Here is a 16,728-nt window from a genome sequence, read left to right on the forward strand (position 1 = left end):
GACGCTCCACCCCATACAGGCAGAGAGAGACAGGGTAATTTTGGGACCATGATGAGGAAGGTGCTGCCTTGAATGTTCCCCAGAGCAAGATGCAAAAAGATTACTACTTGGTCCACAAAAACGTGGTGGCAGGAACAGCCTTATCAGCCCAGCAGCATGCTTGTGTGTAGTTAATCCCTGTTTAAAGATGGGAATGGTTAAAGCATCCACCCCTGAAGATGGCAGGTCTCTGGGAGCTGGGAAATAGCACCTCAGGCTAAATAAAGGACTGTGGGAGCAACGGGACACATCTTACTACCTTGCTTACTTTTCTAAATAGCTGGTTTTATACCAAAGATGGGTGAGCAGCATTTCCTCCCCACAGGGAGAGTGGGAAAGGATTCTCTTCCACAAAGCCCCTTTCCCCCACCCCCCCAAGAAGCTTCCTAGAATTTTTTCTGTGGGATTTCTGCATCCCATAGAATTTCTGTGGAGGAAGCTGAGGAGATGCACAAACACCTGTGCTTACCCCATAACCCTCCCTGTGGACACACAGTCCCTTTCCCATACCAAAAGAACCCCAACCCCAGTCACAGCTAGACCATCACTCACTGGAGAATCAACAGCCACCTACAAAACCACATTTTCTGGAGAGCACACATGGATTGTAAGACCTCCGCCCCCCAAAAAAACCCAACCCACTATCAGGGTCAAATTCCCTCCAAATGGGGAAAGCAACACACATACAAGAAGCAGCTGCCAGGATGAATCACAGAAAGGAGACAGAAGTCAGCATTAAGGTTTTGGGTTTTTTTTCTTTTTTTATTATAAAAAAACCCACTATTCGGAAGAAGTCCAAATGCAACAGAATATAACTGGCACCATCTAAGATACCCAAGTGTAAAATCCTGGAACGTTTGAACCCCCCAGCATGAGCTGGGAGGTGCCAGGGCTGGCCGGGAGGGATGGGTGGCCTCTCCCTTCTCCTAGCCCCCATCACAGCTGCATGGTGGGCAGCCCGAGAGCCAGGACACAACAGCGACATCAACGGTCTCTGTAAAACCATTCAGTTTTAGAAACTAAGAACATTATGAAAAAAAAAAAATCACCTAAAACATTTTTTTTTTCCTTTATCAAAAGCCCTGCTTTAGTGACATGCTAGCCCTGCTGGAAAGGTAAAACACCACCCACAGCTCTGTCCAGAACGCAGTTAAGTTGACCGGTCAACTCCTAGCTCAGGACAGGTTCCTCCTGGTGATCTACACGCTCGTGAGCACGTCGCAGCTGCTCGAGTTACAGCGATAAATGTTTCTGCGGGTTTCCCAGGTCTGAGAACCGCCTCCTGCAAACTCCACACTGAAACAAATCTCATCCGAGTCTCCTCCATCAAGCCCTCCAAGCTCACCCTCAGTCCCACCTGGAGGCCCTTCAACAGCATCCTCAGGAGCTCTGCCTGCTCTAGCTGGGTGAGTCATTGGAACGTCATCTCTTTTTAAAAAAAAAAAAAAAAAAAAACCACTTTCATATATTTTTTTGTCGTTTTTATATTTAAATAGAAAAATACTACTTCACTCTGTGTTATGAGCCAGAGACCAGTTGACTTCTAGTGACAGAACCGAGAGTTCTCCTCAACGCTCCTACGCTGAGCTCAATGCCAGAAGATTCCCAGAAACCTCAGAGTGGCTAGAGGGTGAAGTTCTCCCCATCACACGATACAGGCAGGAGCACGTGGGGCTCCATCACAACTCCCATCTTCCCTTCTCCGCAGAAGGGCACCAACCTTAGAGAACCATTAGCCTACAGAGAGCCAGCGGTGGGGCTCACACCCCCCAAATTTGACTCTTGGGGGAGTCAGCTATAATTTTCAGCTTTCCACTCACTTTTTGTGTGTGCAGTCTGTCCCTGGAAGTCACTGGATCCCATCAGATGTACACATGAATTAGACAAAAAATAAAACAGTGGTTAAAAGTTCTCTAACCCCTCTCCTCCTCTTGTCTTCTGAAGAGTCAATGACAAACAGACACTGATAAAACTAAATTTGCCCTCCTCCCCACCTCAAGACAACAAGAGTTACTGAGACACAAAACGTGTTATCTTGTACCCTTGGGATTACATCTAGAAGGGAAGTTTAGGGGTGCGGGAAGTGTGGGGGGAAGGCAGTGTTTGTGGGCGCAGTCTGCTTAGTTCTTGTACTCAAAAGGCTCGTCTCCAGTTTCGTTGAGGAGACACGTGCGGACGAGGGCCTCTGTCACAGCGTAAGGATCACAGTTGGCGGAGGGCCGGCGGTCCTCGAAGTAGCCCTTCTTCTCATGGCCCACATTCCTGGGGATGCGGATGCTGGCACCGCGGTTGGCCACGCCAGCGGAGAACTCGTGGATGTTGGATGTCTCGTGGAAACCTGTCAGGCGCCTGGCATTGTCCAGCCCCCCTTTGGGGTCGTAGGCACGGATGTGGTACTGGTGACGCTTGCTCAGCTTCTCGATGGCCTCTTCAATGTGCCTGCAAAGGGAGCAAGGAAGAGGGGAAGACACAGTCAGTGTCTGATGGACGGTACAAGCTGAGCCACTCTTGACTGTTGCATCCAAGCTACAGCAGGTTCCTCGCTGTCCCCAAGACACTTCATCATGAAGCCTACGCCCTACACCCCATTTTTCTGACCATCTCAACACAGGGCTTCTCTCGTCTCCTACTTCTGACCCAGGCTGGTTCTTGCGAAAGGATCTCCATAGCCTGAGAAGGTCCCTCAGGAGTGCTGCGTGTGGGACACCACCAGTCTGACCCATGGCCAAATCCCACAGACACATTGCCCTGAGGAACCTGGGGTTGGTTCATTATCTCGGGGCATCACTAAGATTAAGGCAAGAAAATGCAGCTGCCAGGAGGAATCCCTTCCTAGAGCTCCACTGCAACCCAGTGCTGTAAGGTCCCTTCCTGAACTCTGCACATCAGTCCCACAAGGGAAGGAGTGTTTTACATTTCTAGGATCTTGTTTAAGAAAACATGGCGTTAGCTTCCACGGCCTGGTCTACACAGAAGCAAATGGTCTTTCTCTTTCATCATGGTTATAAAAAAAAAAAAAACAAACCAAAAAACCCACAGGCTGGACAGCCCATTAAGAATAGCTGCATCTTGGCCACCCATGCTTCCATCAACACTGATGGAGCTGTACTGCTGGCTGAATTCGCCACCTAACACCAAGATGAGAGTATATCATTATACAAAATACCAAAAAAAAAAAAAAAATCCAGAAGAAAGGCTCAAACATAACACCAAGCTCCAGAGTGACATCTCCCACAGGGGCAAAAGCTCTGCAGAAAGCTCACGGCTACCAAGTCCAGCCTGCTGCCTAGCAAAAGGATGCTGTAGCCCATCTCAAAAAAACTTACTTGAGACCTCCATCTTCCCTCATGTTCTTGGTACTGAAGTTGGTGTGACAGCCAGCACCGTTCCAGTTCCCAGGGATGGGTTTGGGATCGAAGGACACAATGACACCGAAGTCTTCGCACACCCGATGGAGGATGAAGCGTGCAATCCAGAGGTGATCGCCCATCTCAATCCCTTCGCATGGTCCCACCTGGAACTCCCACTACAAGAAGGAGGAGACGCTGGCTCAGTGGTGCAGAGACACTCGCAGTGAGACACTTCCCACCCGTTTATGCTCTGATTGTTGATAAAACTACATGGCTCAGAGCCAAAAAGCTCCCGCTGCCTGGGATTTTTCTGTACCATCTCATTCCACGAGGCACCTAAAACAATTTACCTGGGCTGGCATCACTTCTGCATTGGTTCCTCCAATTTTCACGCCAGCATAGAGGCACGCTCGGTAGTGGGCCTCCACAATGTCTCTGCCATAGGCTTTGTCTGCCCCTACGCCGCAGTAGTACGGACCTGCAACAGCACAGGTGAACAGCAAGGGGAACATGAGTTTCCAGAAAGCAAAAAAGGCTCAAACTCAGTGAAGACAGAGCACAAAGAAGGAAGAACTCTCCAAAGGCACGTGATGTGTGGAAAAAGCCCCAAAATCCATTTTTCACAGAAGCATTAGCAAAGCAGATGGACAGCAAGTTCCTCTGATAGTCTGGGCTTGCAATCTGTCACGCTGGGCAAGAGTTTAAGTCACCTGCAGACTAATAAACCAAGCAGCAAATTTGGGTGCAGCCAATCACCATCTTAACCTTTCTGTAACGACCTTAATTTCATGGGATAGTTTTTGCCAATATCCTGCTTGCTACTGTCCACCTTCGGTTCTAGGAACACCTCAAATCTTTCGGCTCGCCTGAAGCACTTAAGCTGCGTCACACGGATTACAGTTCAAACGCTCCTGAGTTGGTCCAGTGCAGACTCCCAAAAGATTACCTTGGGGTCCAGGGAAGCCGTTGGAAGGCCAGCCAAATGGATGTCCATCCGTCCCCAGAAGAGTGTACTCTTGCTCCATCCCAAACCAAGGGTGCTGGTTGGACACCATATCCATAATCCGCCTGCAGGTGTGTCGGAGGTTTGTCTCTAGAACAGAAAAGCAACATGAGACTTATTAGCATCTCCACCTCCATTCCCCATTTCCACTTTATTTACAGTTTGAGTCCCAGCAGCATTGGTGAAGAATCCCAGGACCAGCCCCTTCTTCCCCACCAGCACTTTATTTGCCTTTTACTTTCGGGGCAGGGATTATTTTTGTGTCGTGCACGATGCTAAGGGCATGAACAGCATTTGGATAGGTCTCCCTCTCCCTTCCCCAGAAACACCACCTCCACCAGGAGAAGGTCCATTCACCTGCAGACTGGCGGTTGTATTTGAAGACCTCGCAGAGAACTAGTTTATTGGGATCCTTGCGAAAAGGGTCCCGAAACATGGCAGCAGGTCGCAGGTACATGTCGCTGTTGGAGCCTTCGGCCTGGAAGGTGCTGGAGCCGTCGAAGTTCCACTCAGGGAGATCTGGAGAGGAGAGAGGAACAAGCCACAGTGACCCAGGGTCCCTGGTCACCAGGAAAATGGGCTCCCTGCCACCCTCCAGTATTACAGAGGTGAAGATGCTTATAGAGAACAGGCCTACAATACATTTGATCCCAGCTCAGCTGATTTTGTTCTAAATGGGGGAAGCAAAAAAACAAAAAAACAAAACCCAAAAAAAACCCCCTAACCACCACAAGAAACCAAAACAACCACCACCAAAACAAGCAAAAAACAGGGGAGTGCAACTCCCCAGCCACCCTGGGAAACACAAGGACCTGGGCTGCTGGCCAAACTCAAGTGAGCCCAGCAGCACTGAGGATGTTTCCCACGTCGCAACAACCACGGGGACGAGCTGAGCAGCCGGTCTCCCTGCAGAGGTGGCTGGGCAAGCTGGGAGAGGGCAGCCCACGGAACACCTTCAAGCTGTAGGAACGAAGGGAGCCACGAAATACCCTTATCCGCATTGCGTGGCCTGGAGAAGGTGGGAAAGTAAATCACGTCTAGGTGGAGTCTCATAAGGAGGAGGAACATGGCCGGCTTGGCCCCCTCGCCCACCCCTCCTGGCTGCCCTCAAGGCACAGCGGGAGCAGCGGGAACTCCACCCGGGCAATGTTATCTCCTCCATATCCTGGGGGAGAAGTGGGAGGATAGGAAGCACAAAGATTTCAAAGGAGCTGTGCCAACCACTCCCTTAGAGGGGAAAAGGGGAAAGGAAAGAAAAAAAAAAAAAGAAAAAAAAAAGAAGAAAAAAAGAGAATTCTGCTCAGTCACACACAGTATTTTCATTTCATAACTGTCTCCAGCCAGCACCATGGCAACCTGGGGAAAATCCTAATGCTATTATTGTGTAAGCTGGGACTGTTTGTTCTGAGGGACACAAGCTCTTAATTACACCGGATAGCTCCATTCTTTCCCCTCTACTTTCTTCTGCCAAACTACTTCCGGCCAAAACGAGTACTTGAGAGTCAATGGGCCACCGAACCCCTGCCAACAGCCCCCAGCCCCCTCTGCAGTGGGGCCGGTGCCAGGGACCAGCTCCCAACCCCAGGCATCTCACCGAAACTCCACATCTGGAGAACTGGAAACATTCCCCTGGGGTATCTGGGGCAAGAGGTAACAGCAAGGGGGGATGGAGCAACATCTCCCCTAAATACCATCCTTCTGCCATGAAAAGAGAGAAATGGCATCCTGTCTCCGGAGCAGCCAAACACAGATGTTTTCTCCACCCAGCAAAGGGCTGCAAATCCTGCACCTGCCCTCTCACCTTCCAGGCTCTTGGGCTCATGGTCCAGCGTGCGGGTTTTGCAACGGAGGTGCTCTCCCGTCCCATCGATCCAGATGTACATGGCTTGGACCTTCTCCCCCTGCGGCAGCTTCATGTACATGTGCTTGATGGCTTTGCTCAGGTGGGAGCTCGCCGAGGTGGCCATGGCTGCAGACCGGACGAGGGGGTTCCTGCAGGGAGGATACAAAAAACCAACCCCAACCGTGAGCCCTTCCCTGCGCTCCCAGATTTTTCACTCCCCAGCCAGGGAAGGAGCACGAGACAGCTTGGCCACAGGGCTGGCTGCCATCCCCAGCAGTCCCATGCTGTTCTGCAGGCAGAAAACACAGCAGCTCAGGCAGACGCAAGCAGCTAGGAAAGCCCTGCTCCAGGAGCGATGCCTTCAAAGTATCCCGTTAATACCCAAACTCCTGCCCATGTCCTGTCAACAACCTAGGTCATATCCACCAAGTGACAGCCTTCAAAAGTTCTCCTCAGCCCTCTGAACTTTTCACCTCCACACTCACCACCACTCTGGAGCAAGGCTAACGCACAAGGGAAGCTTAGCTGGGGCTTTCTTAATATATTTGCTTCAGCAAGGAGTGCTTGCCAGCCCCAGCTGCCTTCTCAGATCAGCTGAAGTTACATACAGGCCTTGCCCAGGGCGGGAGCCAGCAGAAAGCAACAGGCAGTGCGAGCAAGCCCTGGGTGACCCCGGCAGCGGGCTCCAGGCAGCGATGGGGAGGCCAGAGGGGCTCCGGTCCCAGGCGGTGAGAGCTGCAGCATCCCCACCAAGCCCAGCACTGCCCGGAGCTGGGCTCCCAGGGACAGCCAGCCCACGTGTGCCAGGATCACGGCAGCCAGGACCCACGCGTGTTCGCAGGAGCTCAGAAACGCAAATTATTTGAAAATGTGAAGTGACTGGGAAAGACAGTCCAACACCCTGCCCCTCTGCAGGGAGGCTCGGGCTGCCCGGATCATCCCCCCCGCAGCCCAGCCTGCTATGGCGGGGCTCCTCTGCGCTGGCCGGGGGGCTCCGCTCGCCCCGGGGGACTCCCCATCGGCCCCGCTCCACTGCGAGAAGCGTCACCCACGCGTGAATCTCCTGGCAGGGTGGAAGGCACCCGTATTTATTTAAGCAAGCAGAAACAACTAAAGAGCCTTGCAAAGGAAAAAAAAAAAACCGCGAAGACCATCTGTTTTCAAGAGAAAACTCGAACTGCTCCCCCCCCCCCCCCAAAAAAAAAAAAAAGAAAAAGAAAAAAAAGCTAAAAAGCGAAGCAGGAATTTTCCCCTAGAAGGTCTGTGCGCCGGCTGCCAAACAGCCTCCGGGGAGCCCCAGTCCCGGCACAAGGCGGAGCTGCCCCCGCCCCGAGGGGCTGCTGTGGGGAAGGCACGGGTGGGGGCCGGGCACCCCCCTCCCCACGGGGCCGTTACCTGGTCTCGGCGGCGGCTGCGGGCACGGAACTCCCACGCTCGGCTCCCAGGGCCGCGCCCGCCGCCGCTTTATGGCGCCGCAGCGCCGGCCCCGCCGCACTGATTGGGCAGCGACGGCGGCCGGGCCGGGGGCAGGACGGGGCCGGGGGCAGGACGGGGGGGACCGGGGGGCCACGGCCCCGCCTCCTCCTCCTCCTCCTCCTTCCCCGGCGGCAGCACGGCGGCCGGGCTACCCCTGCCCCCGGGAAGGGAGGGGGGGACACCCCCCCACCCCCCCTCGCCCCTCACCGGGGGGGGGGGGGGCAGAAAGTAGAGGGGGGTGTGGGTCCTTTTTGCAGTCCTCCCGGCTCGAAAAAATAACCCCTCATCTCGCATAGTTCTGTGAAAGCGGCGGCGGGAGCAGATCCAGGGCTTTCCGCGGCGTTTACATTAGCGGCCGCCTTTGCATAACTCACAGGGATGGAAATCAGCCGCCCTGGGTAAACAGGGCAGCGGGGAACGAGAGGGAGGAACTGGAGCCCCCCCCAAGCCCTGGGCCCAGGCTCGGGCAGTGCCTGCTCCATGCCCAGCTTTGCCCCTTGCAGCAGGTAACAGGCTCCAGCACCTGGATTTGCAGCCAAGACCCTCGCTCCAGGGCACAGGATCATGTGAAGGACGAGAAATCCCCCAGCCCCACCATGGGTGCGGGAGCACCCACTTCAGAGGCACCCGGGTGGCAAGGGGCACCCAACAAACTGCAGGCACTGCTCAGTATTTTTCCACCCCAGCAGCTCGCTCGCTGTCCCATCCCCGCTCCTGCTCAGCCCTCCGCACCTCCCAGCCCGGACCCAAGGCGCAGGAGAGCGATGCCAGCGCTACCAGAAGGAGCTGCCGCTGCGTGCACACGCCTGCATGCACACGCAGGTACCAGGCCAAGCACACGCTACCCACATGCCTGCTTCAGAGTGACAGGATATTGGGTTGCCCCATGTCAGCCCCAAGGCGGGGGTGGGGGGGGTGGGGGGGTGGCAGCACCAAAATTGCTGTGCCTCCAGAAGCTGGACGCTCCGGACCATCACAGCCACCCTACTGAAGACACAGCCTCTCTACAGCCAAAGTCTGGGGGAAAAGTGGCTGGGGAGAGCTGGATCCTCAGCCAGGAGGAGGTGAAAGTGCTGGCTAAGGCCTCACCTTGATTTATTGCCCATCTCAAGAGCCACATCCCCACCCTCCCTTCGGGGACAACCCAGCTCATTCTTTACCACCACCTTGCAGCAACCACAAGTGTGCGTTCATCCCCCGAGGCTATCCAGGAAAAGGTGAAATTCAGGTGCTTTTCACCTCCTCGAATTGCTTGGGCAAGGCAAAGTCACCAAGTGTTACAACAGAAACTGCCTTCCCCCACTCCCCCAGTTCCTGCACCTCCTATGTATAGAGCAAAGGCTTCAGCACAGAAACAAATGCTGTGTTTTACCCACAGAAATTAGCTCAGGATCTCATATTCAGACCAAGTTCAGTTGTGGTCACCTGAATCTTGGCGCAGCTGAAGCAAAAGGAGGCAGGAGGTGATGCTGAGACCCCGTCGAGCCAGGAGAGACCCAAAATAGCTCCCATAAAGGGGAGCTGTCATGCCAGAGGCAACGTAAAGCCATGCCCAACCCTTTTCCCTAGGTTTGCTGAGAGGGTTTGTTTAATCGGGACACTGACAGCTCCGATAGCTCCAAATTCTTGGAAATGCGCTTGCTACCTGCAAATTTCCCAGAAACTTTGGCCACCTGAGGTGGCTGCAAACAAGCCCAGGGTGTTTACGAGTGGAAGTCCCTGCGGCGTGGGGTGACTCTCGTGCCATCTGAGCCTCGGGGCCGAGCAGCTCCTCTTTTCACCCGCTGAGCTCCAAGCCACTCCGAAGGGAAGCGGAGAGGGAGCAAAAGCAGCTTGCAACGTAAACATCTCCTCTCCATCTGATAAATGCATGCCGGCTAGCAAACCCCTGCCTGGGAGACACCTCCAGCGTGGGCAAGGGTTTCATGGCTGGGGTGGGAGGATGTCGCTCCCTGCCCCGGGTGGTGGTGGGGGTTGGTGGCGCTCCCACACCCGTGCCCTCTCCCTGCACAACATGTTTACGAGCCAGCGGAGAAGCGCCGGGCGCTGCAGCTGCGGGGCCAGCGCCCTCTCCCGGGAAGCCGGCGGTGGGAGAAACGTCCCCTTGCCGGGCGTAGGGCAGCTTGTTTACCGCCTGCCTTCCCCTTCGCCCCTTGCAGCCTGCCGGGTTTCTTGGTTTGGGGTTCCCCCCCCCCCTTTTCTTTTGGGAACCACTGCTCAGCCTGTGCCTTCGCCCAGCTGCGTGCTCCAGTGACCCTTATTGTCAGCAGCGTTCAACGAGACAAAACCCTCATCGGGGAGCTGGGGAAGGCACGATGCCAACAGGTGACACCTCCCAGGAGCGGATTTAAATCAGCCTTCAAAGGGCCCCGCTCTAAATGCGCAGCCAGCCTGCCAGAGACAACGCGCCGCTCCAGGGGCAAGTCCCAACTGGCACATGTTTTTCTTTCTTCCTCCTATTAATTCGTGGGAACACCTTTATTCGCCTGCCCCGGCACTTCCCTCCGGCAGCGGTTTATATCCTGCGAGAACTGCCAGGGTTGGAAAGCGCCTGGTGAGCTGGGAGGGGTGGTCAGGGCTGGACTCTGAAGCCTTCTGCCTGCAAGGCAGCAATGCAAACCCAGCAGGGACAGCAGAAAGCAACATCCTCGGTCTCTCTGCGAGAGGTCTGGGGACCAGGATGGTCGAGTCTCTCACAGTTAGCATGAGATGTCCCCTCTCTTATGTGTGCCCATCGCGATACCACCTTGGCACCTCTTTTTCCAACCCCAGCCGGGAGCCAGCAATGAGGGGCCATGGCTTCCATCCCCACCATGCCTTGCTGGGGCTGCTGTGACCCATCCCTGTCCACATGTACCACCCATCTCTCCTCCTGTCCCCCTCTAGCTGTCCCAGGCAATTTGCTCTCTGCACAGAGGTCTTGCACCCCAGCCTGGCTGCAGGGACCTCCTGAAAGTGCAGCTGCATAAATTTGGGAATGCCTTAAAATGCAGAAGTGTCACACCATGAGGAGGAGGGGAAAGAGGGGGCAATTCAAGGGTTAAAAAGGCAGGATATGAAACTTCCCTGCAGCTCAGGCCCTGGGGCAGGTGGCCACTGGCTTTGCTCCTGCACTGCTGGACTGTTTCCCAGCACCTTGGGGCCATCTCAAAGGGTAGCCCCTCACTGCAGACCCTGCAGCTGGAGAGCTGGCCCACCCACGGGATCTCAACCCCGACAGACAGCAGACCTGGTCCACTAAGCCCGGATACCCATTTGCCTTTCATCAGCACTAAAAAAGAAAAAATAAAATACTTAAATAGAAATCAACGATTTCTTTTTTAAACAGAGCTATCACACAGAGAGGAGGAATGGTCCATTTTGTTGTGACCGTTAGATCCTAGAAGGAGGCCTGACGCACCCAAAATGCCCCAGCCTCTAGCGATGGCACAGCTGGGAGGGAGGAGGGATGAGCACAGAATCACAGAATATTTTGTATTGTAAGGGACCTTTAAAGGTCATCTAGTCCAAGCTGCCTGCAATGAGCTAGGACATCTTCAGCATCTCTCCTCTTCCTGTGCCCAACAGCTAAGACATTCCCAAATTCAGATATACCATTTTCAGACACATCCAGGACAGTGCTTTGGGCTGCGAGGTCCCACATAGGTGACTGAAGCACACCCAAGCGAGACCAGGCATGGGCTGGATGTCCTGATGGTGCATCGCCTCCATCTCTGCCCACCGCTGGGCACAGCTACCTCTGCTTGGACCCACCACGGCTTGCCCACCGCTGCTGGGACCTGGGCTCTGGAAGGGCTCACAGGGATGGAGGAACTGGAGATGCAGCCCCTTTTACCCATCATTAGCAAGGGCTGGGCAAATGAACCTAACGCCTTAGCGGGATGAGCAAGTGCTTAATTAACAAGTTGCCCCGATAAGACTCAAACAGCAGTCACGGGCTGAGGACAGGGAGCTTGCCGTAGGGTGGGGGAAACATCGATGCCGGGGGACTGACCTTGTGCAAGCAGCGGTGGCTGACCGGTCTCCCCTGGAGCGCTGCGGGAGGCTGACGAAACCCCCCAAGGCAGGGAGGCGGTAGCTGCTCGCCCGATAAGCGAGCAAACATTGCACGCTCCGCAGCAGGCCCATGCTGCCTTTGAAGATGCTGCCAGGGTCAAGGGTAGCCGAGGGCTGGCGACCAGAGGGCTTTTGGAGGCAGAGCAGATTTACCTGGGCTGCACAGAAGGGCAATTTAGGAAAGCAAATTAATAAATTAAAAAAAAAAAAACAAACCAAAAAAAACAAACCATGCAGAGGCACACGCAAAGAAAAAAAAGCTCCCTTCACACACAGCTCAGCTGCAATACCCCCCCCCCGTGACGCATTTAGGGGAAAAGAGGGGCCTTGGGAACACAGCAGCCAGAAAAGCCTTGTGCAACCCCCCCGCAGTTGCTCGCACCTCCCTCTCCACCCCCTTCTCAGCCACCTCGGTGCCAGTCGCCGTGCCCGATGCCCACCTCGCCACCCCTCGCAGGAGACCATGGCATTGCAGCAGCCCCCTTCCCCAGCTCCCCCCCGGGGAGGGCTCTTTGCCCAGCTCCAGGCCGGTCGGGCAGCAGCCCTGGCAGGCAGCACCTACCTCTCGCCGGCTCTGCCCCGCGCGCACGCAGACCTTGCGCAGAGGCCGAGCGTCTTCAGTGAGCAGGGGCCGCCGCTGAGAAGCACGTGCTCGCCTTCAAAAGCGACCAGGGGAAGCTGGAAGATGAGAACATCAGGGGCAGGCGGGATTTGAGACCTAGAAATTGCTTGGCTCGGTTTGCTCTGTACAAGGGTGGAGAATATCCCAGGGAACGCTCAGCGCATGCCTTTCCCTGCAGTTGGAAATTGGTCACAGTGTGCATTGGCAGGGTTGGTTTTGTTGTTTGGTTTGGATTTTTGGTTGGGTTTGGAGGGTTTTTTTTTTTGTCTTTTTTATTAGCGCTGCTCATGCTGCTAAATGCACTCCCAGCTAGGTCAGGGCCGTGTTAGCTGTGGTTGGCAGATTAATTTCAGCCTAATACCACTTTGCAGCTCCGTAAGCTAGGGTGCAGAAATCCTCAAAGCACTGCCCAAGCGGATTCAACGGCAAGGATCCAGGCCTGACATCGTAAATTATAAAAGGTAACTAGCAGAAGCGCCGTTTCCCGTGTCCCTTCCTTACGGCTGAATTAGGTCCCTGTCCCGCTGCACCATGTGCTTAACCTGGACTGGTGAAGTCGACAGACCCAGCGACGCGTGTAAGGTTACGCGAGCGATTTCACGTGAGCTGGAGAAGAGGCAAGCAAACGCAGAGCTTGCTGCAGGGGGGGCTCTCAGGTGTAATGGGTCAGAGCCCAGCTTTCGCCATAAATCCCAGGCAAGGAAACTACAGACAGATGGCAATAGGCTCAAAAATACTCCTGATTAATGTTAGGAAATACCAGAGATGTCCTCGCTGAGCAAACAAGTGTTACGCATCCATGAGACCAAGCATGAAAGATCACATTAAAAAAATAAAATCCTAATATATTCAAGAACGGAATGAATATTTAAAGCTGAACTGCCATACCTGAGACCTCAGACAATTCCAGTTGTAAGGTGCTATGGGCCCAAAAGGATCAAACCCATTGCTGACAGTCTTTGAGGTGTCCTACACTATTTATATGAGAACAGGCTGGTGCTGTATGGGGGGGTAAAAACCCCCCAGCCTTGCCCCAAAAGCTCACTCTGGGCGTATGATACTTGTGCTAGAGGGAGAGCAGGTTTGTGCAGCAAGGTGCTTGCACCGCTCCCTCGTGCTGGAGTTTCCCAGCTTGCAGTGGCTGTAGACCATCTCCTGAGACCAAAAGCAACGCAGGGGTGTGTGGGGCTACCACGGGTTGGTGGGTACTGACTGCAGCTGGGGGGGGGTGGGGGAAACACCCCCCGCCCTCCCCATGGCACCAAAAGGGGCAGGTTGGGCTGCCTGGGGAGGCTGCGAGCGGCCAGCGACCGCAGGCAGCGCGGGTGACCCCACGGTCGGGCAGCCTTGGACTTTGCCGCCACGGCGAGCCGTGCCAGTTTATGTTGGGCAAGGAAAAGAAACCCAGCCCTGTCCCCTCTGCCACCCCAGGAGCACCAGGCTCTGCCGCTGGCAGAGGTGACCTGAGGTCTGCCAAGAGTGGGCTGTGCCCCGTGCCAGAGGGATGGAGGACGTGAGTAATTTGGGCTCGGACAGAGGGGGAGCGAAGCCCTTCTGACGTGTTTGGTGTTGCAACCCTGCCCTTATCTTTGTACAAAGAGTCCAGCCACTCTGCGCTCCTCTCCGCACCCCTTTCTAAATCTGGGCTGTGCTCATGCGTCCACCTCTTTTTTTAAGCCTTTTTTTTTTTTTAAGGTTTTTTTTTCCATTGGTTTAATAGCCACACAGCTCACCTGAGCTCCTTTTGCAAGGAGTCGTTGCAGCATGAGGAACAAGGCAGACGTACCCATGCACGCACCAAGCAAAGCCCGGGAAAATGCAGCCAGGCTCCATCCTGCCAGACCTCTTGGGGTCTTCTCTTGGGGAGAGACTCCATGGAAATGGCCCCTTGCATTCCCACAGTGACTGCGTTGGCCTGTTCCTTGCTCACAACTTTGGTCCTTTCCCAGCAGAAACCGGCACAGTTCGGCTGAGGTCAACCCAAAGCTGGATGGGCACCAGTGGAACTACACCAGCCTCTGAGCCAGTGAGAACTGGGCATCTGCTCAGTTGCCAACTGGAAAATATATTTTTTTTTTTGATAGTTGCAACCTTTCCCTGAGGACTTTTGAGTCTTTCGAGTGTGAGACATCCACCATGCCAGCTCATCCCTAACCTCTCCTCTCATCTCTTGGGCTTAGCAGCACAAATCCTTATGAATTTGTCATCGGAGCTACTCCTCCCCAGGGTCTCCCATAACTCCTTCCCGCAGCTCTGCCTGGCACCACTAGGACAAACAGATGGTTTGTGCCTCACAGCTGCCCCTTCCCCAGGCCAGTTTGGGTTTTGGCGTAGTGACCAGCCGATGTGCCCAGGCTGTGACGGAAGGAAGGTGATTGTTCCTCTCCAGGGGGCTGTGCTCGGCCCCATCCCAAAGCCATCCCTGTGGCAGCCGACGCAAGGCAGGCACTGCCAAGCCATCCTGCAGCAAGGCACAAGTTAGTCCTCACCTCCGCCTCCCAAAAGCAAAGCATCACCCAAAGGACAACACCCCTTCGTTGTCATCACGAGGATGCGCCTCCCACGTGCTCCACGAGGACACGTACACCACCCACCACTGTTAAACCCAACAGCTTCAACCATTTGAACTAATGCAGCACGGCCTTGCAGTGTGGCAGGACGTGACGTCCCCAGGGCACACGTGTGTGCACAGACAGTTCAGGCGTGATCTCTAACACGCTTTCACAAGTCTCTGTCCCGTCCCTCCTGGCCTGGTGTAGCACCAGTTCCCCTCCTTGCACAGGGCAGCACAGCGGTGCACAAAGAAACGAGCTCACTTGCTCGGGGCAACGGAGCGAGCTGGTGCCAGCAGCCCACGTCTGTCACCCTGGGGTCCCCATCGCCAACCCCACAATTAATTAGGAGTCGTCCCTGTACTAATTGCGGCCATGGAGTCACAAGCGCATCGCTGAGATGCGGAGCCCTGTTGCTGCTGGGGACAGCTTCACATTCCTGATTTGACAGCGCCACCTCGTGAGGTGGCCCCGCTCCTGGGGACCCGTGGGGTGCAGGCAGCCGTCCTGCCCCGCCGCTGCCCACACCCTCTGCTGCCTGCACCCCCGTGGCTCCGGGGAGGCTTGCACACCCTTAGGTGTGTTTTAACCTGCCTGTGCCCACACGGGTGACAGTAACAGGGACTGCAGCCACAGCGACAGAAGGAGACATGACACTCAACATAATGCGAGTGAGTTTTGTTAATGGCCAGACCGAGAAAGCTTAAGGCTTGTCAGAAACCTGAGGTTGGCAGAGTCTATCCTGCAGCCACCCTTAGGCAAGCACAGAAGAGATGTCCAGTGCAGGAGAGGCCACAAAACCCTTCCCCATGCCCACCGACAGCACGGAGCCACAGACAAGCAGACCCACAAGGCACATCAGAGACCCCAGGCATGATGGTGCCCAGAACCTGGAGGGCACTAGCAGCCCTGCCAGGTCTGACACCATGACATTACGGACTAGGGGATCAAATACCCACCTTGGGAGCAGATTCCTCCTCCTGCCACAGAAACAAGTCACTGCTACTGCAAGAGAGTTGTGCTTCCTTCTTTATTTCTCCTCTTCCTACTGGACAGTCTCCAAGGCTAGGTCTCAGTCCCAAATCTGATGAAGCAGGACAGCTAATAAGGCATCTGGGGTTGCTCTGTCCAGGGCAGACGTAGCAGGATTTCCTGTGAAATTTCCATCACCACCTGAGCAGATGTGCTGACAGCAACCATATTTGGTACCGAGGTGCTAGTAAGAACCTGGTTTGAAGGCAAGAAGTTTGTCCAAGCGGGGAGAGAGGAAGGGTCTCATTTCAGGACCTCCCAAGTGCGTTTGCAGGGCTGGTGACTAGAAAAGTGATATTTCCCTGAAGGACAGCAAAGAGGGAGGTGCTTACAGTCCTGCAGCCCCCGAGGACCTGCCGGACACGTGTCACAAGTAGCGTGGCACTCCAGAACACATCCCTGGAACACAGCAGCATGATGGCCACTGGTGAGTTACCTTTGCTGGAGGCTTCAGCCCCTCTGAGCACACCCCAAAGGGGACAGCGGGGAAAAAAAAGCAATGTTAGGCTCCTGAAATGTGGGTCCTCCCTATGACACAGCTGTGCCTTCACACAAGTGGACATCTCTAAGGGCATCCACCCATCAGTAGGCTGATGCCAGCCCACCCCCTTGCATCCAGATCTTTCAAACACAAATAAAACTTCACAGGATAGTGGGAGGTGTTGGGCACTACTGGCACGCTACCTAGATGTCCTGGGTGGATGGGGTGGGGGTCTGCAGCAACTGTCACTCTACCCAGAGCCACAACCTGCTCC

At 54.8% G+C, this 16,728-nt stretch overlaps 1 protein-coding gene across 2 annotated transcripts; it reads right to left on the reverse strand.

The window, feature by feature from the left end:
• Positions 1-774: 774 nt before the first annotated feature.
• GLUL (glutamate-ammonia ligase) lies at positions 775-16,022 on the reverse strand. 2 transcript variants are annotated; one of them, XM_054833475.1, is made up of 8 exons: positions 15,901-16,022; positions 11,706-11,925; positions 6,194-6,384; positions 4,750-4,911; positions 4,336-4,482; positions 3,740-3,867; positions 3,366-3,565; positions 775-2,478 (listed from the first exon to the last, which is right to left on the reverse strand). In XM_054833475.1, the coding sequence occupies exons 2-8, from the start codon at positions 11,837-11,839 to the stop codon at positions 2,160-2,162; spliced, it is 1,281 nt and encodes a 426-aa protein (XP_054689450.1). In that variant the 5' UTR covers positions 11,840-11,925; positions 15,901-16,022; the 3' UTR covers positions 775-2,159. The 2 variants fall into 2 exon arrangements, with proteins under 2 accessions (XP_054689450.1, XP_054689451.1); XM_054833476.1 differs by lacking the exons at positions 11,706-11,925; positions 15,901-16,022 and adding an exon at positions 7,631-7,770.
• Between the last annotated feature and the right edge of the window lie 706 nt (positions 16,023-16,728).

This window comes from Grus americana, chromosome 8, assembly GCF_028858705.1.
Source record: "Grus americana isolate bGruAme1 chromosome 8, bGruAme1.mat, whole genome shotgun sequence".
Classification (NCBI taxonomy): Eukaryota; Metazoa; Chordata; class Aves; order Gruiformes; family Gruidae; genus Grus; species Grus americana.